Source organism: Petaurus breviceps, unplaced genomic scaffold, assembly GCF_028583685.1.
Source record: "Petaurus breviceps papuanus isolate PSGF00001 unplaced genomic scaffold, PetGlider_PUasm1.0 90994, whole genome shotgun sequence".
In the NCBI taxonomy this organism is placed as follows: Eukaryota; Metazoa; Chordata; class Mammalia; order Diprotodontia; family Petauridae; genus Petaurus; species Petaurus breviceps.
Genome location: NW_027187393.1, coordinates 2,403,816 through 2,413,762, shown reverse-complemented (window position 1 = coordinate 2,413,762; position 9,947 = coordinate 2,403,816). Strand labels below are relative to the sequence as shown.

At 45.5% G+C, this 9,947-nt stretch overlaps 1 protein-coding gene across 1 annotated transcript in view; it reads left to right on the top strand.

The window, feature by feature from the left end:
• Positions 1-9,947, top strand: part of COL23A1 (collagen type XXIII alpha 1 chain) — a 487,731-nt gene that overhangs the window by 466,677 nt on the left and 11,107 nt on the right. The window contains exons 15-21 of the mRNA XM_069077605.1: positions 422-466; positions 1,530-1,607; positions 3,883-3,936; positions 6,033-6,077; positions 6,511-6,600; positions 7,258-7,320; positions 7,997-8,053. Coding sequence (XP_068933706.1) covers positions 422-466; positions 1,530-1,607; positions 3,883-3,936; positions 6,033-6,077; positions 6,511-6,600; positions 7,258-7,320; positions 7,997-8,053 — 432 coding nt within the window. The remainder of the gene's footprint in view (positions 1-421; positions 467-1,529; positions 1,608-3,882; positions 3,937-6,032; positions 6,078-6,510; positions 6,601-7,257; positions 7,321-7,996; positions 8,054-9,947) is intronic.

The window sequence follows — 9,947 nt, the reverse complement described above, 5'->3', positions numbered from 1 at the left end:
GGAAGGAAGAAAGAAAGAAAGAAAGAAAGAAAGAAAGAAAGAAAGAAAGAAAGAAAGAAAGAAAGAAAAGAGGAGAGAGGAAGGAATGTTTATTAAGTGTTTACTATATACTAGGCTCTGTTCTAGAGCAATGGGATTACATACATAAGCAAGCAAGACAGTCTTTGACCCCAAGGAGCTTAACTTCTAATGGGGGAAGACAGCACACAAAGGGGACCAGGAAACGGGTTGAGGAGAGGGGGTGAGGGGCAGAGAAGGTAGCTTGGTTTGGAGAAGGTGTCTGGGAAATGAGGTAAATGACTGATTAGAACAAGCTAAAGTGAAAGCACTCTAGGATTCCTTTGGAGGGGAAGTGGGGATGATGGAGGAGTCTTGGTTTGGAGCCAAGAAGAATTAATCATCAGAATTTTTATTTCCCCAGGGGGAGCCTGGTGAGAGAGGATCCGATGGCTTCCTTGGGCCCAGGGTACGCAGACACATTATGGTGACCTACTTTTGCTTTAGGCCATGAACCAGCAAAGTTAGGCTTCTTGAGTTGGGCATACATGGCTTTTGGGATGGGCTCTACAAGTGACTGAAGGAGCTTCAGCCTTGCTGAGCAATCCTTTGGGGAAGATGGAAGGGAGAATGAGACTTCTTTTCAACAGAGAACTCCAGCCCCCAGCAAAGGCAACATGGTCTTCTCCCTGAGTTTGAGTGCTGGAAAGGGAGAGTTGAGGATGGGGTTACAGTGTGATAGTGGCCAACAAGTTGATCCAGGTCTGATCCCTGGCTAGAGGTAGTCCTTGGATCTCAGGTTTAGGTTGAGACCCTAAGAATAGCAGATGGCCAAAAAAATTCTCTAACCCAGCTGGGAACTAACAGAGAGAATACTGGCTTAGGCCAAACTTTTTGGTCTCAGGATCTTTCTACCCTCTTAAAAACTGAAGATCCCCCAAAGAGCTTTTCTGTATGTGGATTATAGCTATTAGCATTTATCTTATTAGAAATCCATCTTACCTTACAAGAAAGTAAGGGGAAAGGGGGAATATAAGAGAGGGTAGACTCGGGGAAGGGGTAATCAGTATGCTTGCCATCTTGGGGTGAGAGGTAGAGGAGATATGGGGAGAAAATTTGGAACTCAAAAATCTTGTGGAAATGAACATTGAAAATTAAAAATAAATAAATAGATTTTTAAAAAAAGAAATTTGAAATATGAAAATAACTTTAAACTTCATGAATCTCCCCTAAAGGATCTCAAGGATCCCCAAGCCATGCTTTGAGGACTGCTGGTCTACACAAAGCCAGTTTGAGGACTGAATAGCCTACCATTATATTTGCCTTAAGAAACAAACAGGCAGCTTTCTTTCTCAGATTTGGAAAAATGTTAAACTCAGCATTGGTAATGGAAAGTGTAGAGCCAGGTACTCATTATGTACATGCATTAGAAAAATGCAGAAGCACTGAGTAATATCTGGGAAGGCACCCCAGGTTGTGGTCATGGTCCAAGGGACCATGGTCCAAAATATTGGCTTTTTCTCTTTTCTCAGGGTCCACCCGGCCTGAAAGGTGAGCAAGGAGACACAGTGGTGATCGACTATGACGGCAGAATCCTGGATGCTCTGAAGGTAAATTGGGTTGATTTTGTTGCTTGGTTTGCGGTCTTTTTTGGGGGGAGCGGTGTTGGGGAGGTGTTCGTTCGTTTATATCAGAGCCCTGGTTAGACAGTGTAGTACAGTAGAGAGAGATTGGGTATCAGTAGAGCTGCATTCAAATCCTGACTCTGCCACTTATCTGCATGACTTCTCTGGGTCTCCATTTCCTCATCTGTAAAAAGGGGGGTTGGATTAGTTAGACTTCGGGGTCCTTTTCAGGTCTTGTTCTGTGCTCTTATAACTTCATGACCCCTAAGGTACCTTCTAGCTCTAAATCCATGGCCTTCTGATGCTATAAGAGATTATGGGACCCCAGTTCTTCTAGTGGCCTGTCTCTATTATGTTAGTTAGCTATCTCTGGCTTGGCTCTGCCTCTGCCCCCAGAATAGACCCTTTGGGAAGAAGTCAGAAAGAAAAGGGACCCACCCTGGAGGCTGAAGACCCCCATTCTTACTGATGCCACAATCCCAACAGCACAGGAGGGAGAAGGAATGTGGTTCACCAGAAAGGGAACTAGTTATCAAGCCAGAGGACTTGGGTTCAGATCCTGCCCATGATATTTACTATGGGTGTGATCTCAGGCAAGTCTCTCTGTAAAATGAAAAGGATGGACTAGGTGACCTTGGAAGGCCTTTCTAGCTCTGGATCTATAATCCTAAGAGATATTTTACTCAACACCCATCCCATTGACTTCGAGATGGGCCCAAATTGCAGTGCCCAGGTAAAGCAGATTGCAGAATTAGAAACAGCAAGAGGGATGTGGCTCTGAAACCATCGGAAATGACCAGGGAGTCCAAAAATCCAGTTAGCCAGAATGAAAGAAAATATTTACTTATATTCATGATTTAATCTTCAATTATTTTACATAGGGTGCCGGAAAGTACAGGCTGATGGTAATTGCACCCATCTGCCCGTGTGCAGTGTGCCATGGGGTGGAGGGGCTGTGTGCCATGGTGGCATGTTGGATTGGGCGAGGTGTGTGTAGTGCATGCCTGACCATTCACTCGCTCTGTGACCCCGGTCAGTTCTCTTTCCCTCTCTATCCCTCAATGTCTCCTGCACATGGAGAGAACATTGAATTAGGTGGTCTTTGGGGCTAGCTCTGACATTCTATGAGTCCATGGATAGTAACAATTGACATTATCTCATTTGAGTCTTACAACAATCTTGTAGGGTAGGTACTGCAGCACCCATTTTACAGATGGAGAAATCCAAACTCAGAAAAGTTGAACGTGGTCATGGTCACCCAGCTAGTAAGTTTCAGAGGTAGGATTTGGCCCAGGGAACTCTGAGGCCATGAGTTTCATGAGTCTGGCTCTTCCGGGCTAGTCAATCAGCAGCTGCCCAGTGCCTCAGTTGGGCCACCAGTAAAATAGAAGCAGGGATCCAAATCTTCTCTCCCTTATAGACTGAAAGGAATGATGAATAGAAATGATGGTACTTTCTAACTCCAGGGCCATTATGGTCTCTGCTATATCACACTTGCCTCTCTGGGGAGAAAAATGCATTTTAAAAAGAGATTTCATGAGAAAGGCGAGTTCATCCTAAGTCCATTTCTTGAGCCCTGGGATTTTCTCTTTAGCCAGCAGCTAGGAAGTACAATGGATAGAGCCCTGGGCCATGAATCAATCAAGAAGTTGGTTCATATTTGACCTCAGATCCTTAACTAGTTGTGTGACCCTGGGCAAGTCATTTAAGTGCTGTCTCCCTCAGTTTCTTCAACTGGAAAATGGGGCTAATAATAGCACCAACCTCACAGGGTTGTTGGGAGGCTCAAATGAGATTCTATTTATAAGGTGCTAACACATAGTAGGTCTCTATAAATGCTAGCTATTTTTAGTTTTATTTTAAAACCCCAAAAACATATGACTAGTCCTAGTGAGCAACTGTGTCCTAGATGCTTTCTTCCCTCCGCCCAGGTCACTAGGGAAGTAGATGCCATCTCCAGGATATGGTACAGCAATCCAGAGGGGCTTTACTAGTGGGCTAGGGAACTCCAAGGCTGAGAGTTCTAATCCTGAGTCTTCCATGCTAGTCATACAGATAGTGACTAACTGCCCTTGCCTCAGTTGGCCCCCCTGTAAAATGAGGGCAGTGACATTAACCCTCCCTCCATCATTCTCTCAAAGCAACTCTCAGCAGAAATGGTAATAGAGGTATGTGGAGTGTGTGTGTGTGTGTGTGTGTGTGTGTGTGTGTGTGATCTGTTTTGTGTCAACATTAACACTACTTTGACTTTCCCACACAGGGTCCTCCAGGTCCTCAAGGCCCATCTGGTCCTCCAGGAACCCCAGGAGCAAAGGTTGGTTTAGCTATGTCCTTGATTATCTTAGTCACATCTGTCTTCATCCAGAGCTAGATAGATAGGCCTTTGGAGCAAGGAGCCAGCCCCCTAGGTTTAAGAGCCAGATGAATTCTTTAACCTTCAGAAAAAGAAAAATTTAAGGAAGGGGCAGGGTGGGGGAGGGAAGGGGGAGGAGCCCTTGAGGGGAAGGCAGTATGCCGCAGATACTTCCAAGTTATAGATTAGACACATTGTAAAGCCATATTAACTTGTCGAGGCCAGTAAAATACCATGAAATTTTCATATAAGACTTGGTTCATTTGAAAAAGACCTTGGGGTCTTAGTGGTCTACAAGCTCAATATGAACCAGCTGTTATGGGGGACAGGAACAATTAATGCAGTCTTGGGTTCCATTAACAGAAGTTTAATATCCAGAACGAGGGAGGTAGCAGTCTCACTGCCCTTTGCCCTGGTCAGACTACAATTGGAGTATAGTACCTCGTTTGAGGACAGTCATTTGGGAGGGGAATTGGATTTGTTTTCATTGGCCCCAGAGATTAGAATTGGGACCAAAGGATGGGAGTTCTATGGAGACAGATGTTAGTACAATATGATGAAGAATTTTGTAATAATTAGAAGTTCCCCCTGGAAGTAGTAAGCTCCCTGTCACTGGATATATATAAGTAAAAGTTGTCTCAGGGCTGTTGTAGAGGTTCTGTACCCCTGGAAACTGTTTAATATTCAAATACCATAGTAATTTGCCAAGCATTCTTCATGGAAGTTGTCTCACCCTGATTTTAATAAATCCCAAAATGCTCCTTCTCTATGCCTCCCCATCCCCCAACTTCTGTTTGAGAGGAAAAGCAAAGGGAAAAGAAAATTATGGCAGCCTCCTGACATAGGTATCTTCTATGGATTGGTTTCTGTTTGCTGATTAATAAACAACCATTGATTAAGTATCTACTATGTACAGATACCATCCTAGACCCTGGATACACAAAGACAAAAAGGAAACAATTCCTGCCCTCAAGGAGATTCCAGTCTATGGGTAGGGGGCTGGGGCCTGTGTCAGGGAATCTACTAGACTACTGTCTTCCTTTTGTTTTAAAATGAATGGCTGAGACTAGTTTTAAGTCCTATAATCCTGATCCCAGGAGAATCAGAAACCAAACAGAAATTATTCTAGGTCAGTGAATTCATTCTCAAATAGAAACTGATCCCTTCAGGTTGCATATTGACTTAGAAAACTATTAGTACTTAGAAAACTACACTATCGATATTGTATTATATTTTGATTTATTTTGTTAAATATTTCCCAATCACATTTTAATCTGATTCAGGAGTTTTGTGGACAGCAAGTGTGACACTTCTGTTCTAGGTGTCTCTGTGTGCTTTTCTTCTCCTGAGTCACCTCTTTAGTAGCCAGAGAGGGGATACCCCTCCCATGTCGGATTCTAAATGGCCCTAACAGATAGCCAGGGACAGTCCTAGAGAGGAGGGACTCTGCCTGACCATGCATTGATTCCTCTCTGGAAGGTTCATTCACACCTATCTTTAGGAATGGGCATTATGAAGTTCAGAGGTGAATCATGCATCCTCCCTGCCTCTCAACAGAGAAATGGAGGACTATGGGTATAGAGTGAAGCTTAAGTTATCAGACATTGCCAACATGATGGTTCTATTTAACTATATTTCTTTGGTCCAAGGGAGGAGCCCAATGCAGGAAGTGGAGGGGAGGGAATCATTGGGAAGTAACAGAAATGCTAAAAAAAGAAGTTTATAAGACATTTTTAACAGAACTGGCCATGAAGCAATAGAGAGAGCCCGAGCTGGTTGTCAGGTTCTGGTTGCAGGCTAGATCAATCTGAGATCTTGGGCAGGATACATGCTTCTCCCTAATCAGCAGTAACTTCCTGTCTATCAATCAGACAAGAATCCCTGCCCTCTCCCTCTCCCTTCCCTTACTCCCCTCCCCCACCCTCACCCCCCTGCAGGGATGTCACATATGACAGTCACATATGACTCAAATGAGAAAATGCCTGGAAGAGCAGTTTGGAAATGTACTAGGCATATGTGAGGAACTATTATACTTATTCCGCTTTTTCTGACTTTAGGGAGAGCTTGGATTGCCTGGTCCTCCTGGAGTTGATGGAGAAAAGGTCTTGTCTCTTTGTTCTAGATGGTGTGACTTTTGAAGAAATGGTGTTTTCAAGGGGGCCAGGAGAGCAGGAGATACGGAGGGGGGGGGGGGGGGGGGGAAAAGGGGGAGAGAAGCTCAAAAGCTTAGAACTAGTTTTAATCAAAGCCACTTTCTACTGTGAATTTTATATCCAAATCCACTTATTAAATGGTTCCATGTCACAGAAATCTCATTCCCAGCAGAGGTGCCTATAAATTACAGGGCATACACCTTCTGTGGACCTTGATGGAGAGAGAGATTCCCACCTATCAGGGCTTGGATTCTGGGGCTGTCAGGGCTAAGATACCAGGGCTGTCCAGTTGTGGGGGCTATATCAGGCCCTTGTAAAGAAAATCAATGCCTTTTTAGGGTTTGTATTCCAACCTTGGGCTCTTCACTTTTGTGTATTTCAGGGACCAAAGGGCTCTAAAGGAGACCAGGGACAGCCAGGACTGATGGGACCCAAAGGAGAAATTGGAGAAATGGGCTTGTCTGGCCCCCCGGTATGTGGACAGAACATGGTTGGACTCTGGGCATTGGACACTGAGTGGTTAGACTCTCAGTAGGGCTGGGCTGAGCTCTGCATAAATTACTTGTGTCAGTTTAGAAGCCCAACTCCTATGTCCCAAGGATGGCATGGTGCTGTGGAAAGAGGGCTGAATGTAGAGTCCTAGGACATGAGTTCAAATCCTAACTCTTCTGCCTACTACCTATGTGACGCTGGGAAAGTCACTTAATTTCTCTGGGCCTCAGTTTCCTCATCTGTAAAATGAGAGAGTTGGACTCAATAACCTCTAAGGTCCCTTCCAGGTCTAAATCTATGATTCAATAAATGTAAAGCCTCCTACATTTTTTCCACCATATTTCTACATAATTATAAACAGTGACTCAGCAGTTGGGATATCTCAACTAGAATTGCTTCACTGCCATTTCTAAATCTGTGGCATTAATCCTGCAGAGTCTGTTTCCTTGTCTGAAAAAGGGGATAATAGTTCATGCCCTGCCTTCTTTCCAAACTTATCATGAGGCTCCAATGAGATTATGGATAGGAAGCATCTTGTGACCAACTTTTAAGTGCTTCACAACTGTGAGTTGTGATTTCTGATTGTTGTTATTCTCATTACTCAAATGAAAAGGACCTAAATATAATCCCTATACAGGGTATTGATGGCCCCAAAGGTGAGAAGGGAGAATCAGGATCTGCGAGTCTTCAGGAGAGCCTGGTAAGAAGCCTGAGAGTCAGACATCCCCCCACTGTCCTGCCCCATAAGTATTTCTGGTCCAGGGTTATCCACAGCTACCCACTAAGCACCCCTAGGGTTTATGCCCCAGGTCGGAGGGGGTCATTGTAGCTCCTGCCACTGAATGAAACTGGGTCATACACTGTAGGCTGACAAGACTTCTGTTTAGGGCATGTTCTCCTCCTTATCTGGGCACCAGGTCTGAATCCTATCCCCAGAGCACTGAGTCTGGGACCACAAACCTCCAATGACCAAGGGTTCCTAAACATCATTTTCCAGAAGAGGGTCCCAGTCTCACCTCTTCCCATGGACCCATGGGGTAGGAATGGAGAAAAGAACCAGAGAGTCCCCAGAAATGTCTGAGACCATAGCTGTTAATTCATCAGAGTATTCTATGACAGGGGCCTGGGAAGATGTAGGGAGAAGCAGGGCTAAGAGTAAGGTGTGGTTAGAGATCTCAAACTTACATAATAAGCCTCAGAAAGTGAATACATTTTCTCTGCCTGGGGTTCTAGACACACACACACACACACATGCACATGCACACACACACATGCACATACACACATACACATGCATGCACACACGCGCACACACATACATGCTACATCTTGCCTTTAAATTCTGACTAATTTGTTCTTTGTTCTCCACTTCCTAGGCCCAGATTCTAGCAGAACCAGGGCCACCTGGCTTACCTGGCCCCCCAGGTCCTATGGTAAGGGCTGTTTGTTATAAACTTTTTTTTTTTAAAGCAATCAGGGTTAAGTAACTTGCTCAAGGTTACATGGCCAGTTATTTCTGGGTATGGTGCTGAGTATCTAAGCCCGGATTTGATCCAGGTCATTCCGACACTGGAGCCGGTGCTCTTACTTGCTGAGCCACCTGGCCACCCCTTGTTACAAACTTTTGACCTGGGGGTAACTTGAGAACAGCATGGTATAAGGGAAAGGGTACTGGACAGCCTGGGTTTGCATGCCAGCTCAGTCACTTACCACTAGTATGACTGGGGCAAGATACTTTTCACTCTGGGCCATAATTTCCTTGTGTGTAAGATAAAAGATTGGGATAGGTGACCTTCAAAGTTATCTCCAGCTCTAAATCCTAATGGGGAAGCATGGAAAGGAGGCTAGCTTGGGGCTAAGAAGGGAAGCGGGGTATAGTGGGAACACACTCCCTCTGCCTAGTGAGACATCTGTTTGACATGTGCATATGTACACACAACACCTCCTTCTGAAGGAGGTATAAATGTCCTAGAAGAAGGGAGGGAGGAAAAGACCCCAGGGGAGGCTGTTTGGCAAAGCATGAAGAGGTCTGGGTTTGGAGTCAGAAGACCGAAGTTCACTCCCAGCTCTGACATTTGCTGTCCATGTGACTGTATAAAACACTTAACCTTTTGGGACCTTAGGCTTCCCTTCTGTAAAATGAAGGGGTTTGGCAGAGCAATTCAGAGCTGGAGTCAGAGGAACTGGGCTCTAATCCTACCTCTGACAATAACTGCCTTTCTGCCCCTGGGCAAGTCACTGGGCCTCAGTTTCCACATCTGTAAAAAGAGTGGTTGGACTACACAGCTTCTCAGGTCCCTTTTAGCTCTGGATCTGTGATCCTGTGACCAGCGAACTTCATTCCAGCTCTGAATCCTGTCACTCTGAGAAGAGAGACAGGCAAAACTCACTGGGTTCTGTGGAGGGAGAGGGGAAGAAGAGAGGGAGGAATTGGACCAACTGACTTGAGCTCTGAAGGGGGAGCTAAGGAAGGGAAAGGAAAGAGGAATGGAAAGGCCTGGCTAGATTAATCAATTTACCCACCAAGTACATGCCTGGGGGCTCCCATTGTTAGCAGAAAGAGAGTCATTATCTTGACAAGAGAGTTCCTCTCCTCTGGGGCCAGAGGATTTCCTTTTTTACAGGTAAGGGCATCCAGGTAGGGCAGATAAGGGGCAAAGGTGGTGGCCAAGGCTCAGGAAGGCCTGAAAACCAGAGCAATGGCTCCCTTCTCTACTCCTGAGCTGAAGCCTGGACCCCCTTCCTGTGGCACCAGGGGAGGGCTGCCATACCACTGAGGGCCCAACAGGACAGGGTGAGGAGGGGATGAAGAGACCCCCACATACCCTGCTCACAGGAACACGTGACAGAGAAGAGTAGGCTGGGCTGCCCCTGACTCTTAGACCCCAAGAAGTGTTCTGGTCACTTTCTTGTCTCATCTCACTGATCTTCCTGGCTAAGGCAGGGGAGGGGGAAGCCTGGAAAATTACATTGGAATAAATGAACCTAAGGACCCTAGAGTCAGGGATGTGCTGAAGCCAGCTGGGAGAAGAGCTGCTTGTTAAATGTGCAGGGTGAGCATATTGGCAAACGCTACAAATCAGGGCTTGATTTATTGTTGTGTTGATTGTCCAGACAGGAGAAAATGTTAATAATGCAGATTAAATTTATAAGTGTGTCATGTACACACTTTTTTTTTCCAGACAGTTATTAAACATGTCCCAGCACAAGCCCAGAGATCTCAATCCACCACTGTGGGGACGAGGGACCTGGAGTCTGGGTGTAGGGAGTCCTGGCCCCACCTCCCTCATAGAACTACAGAGCCACCTGCTGAGACAAGAGAAAGGA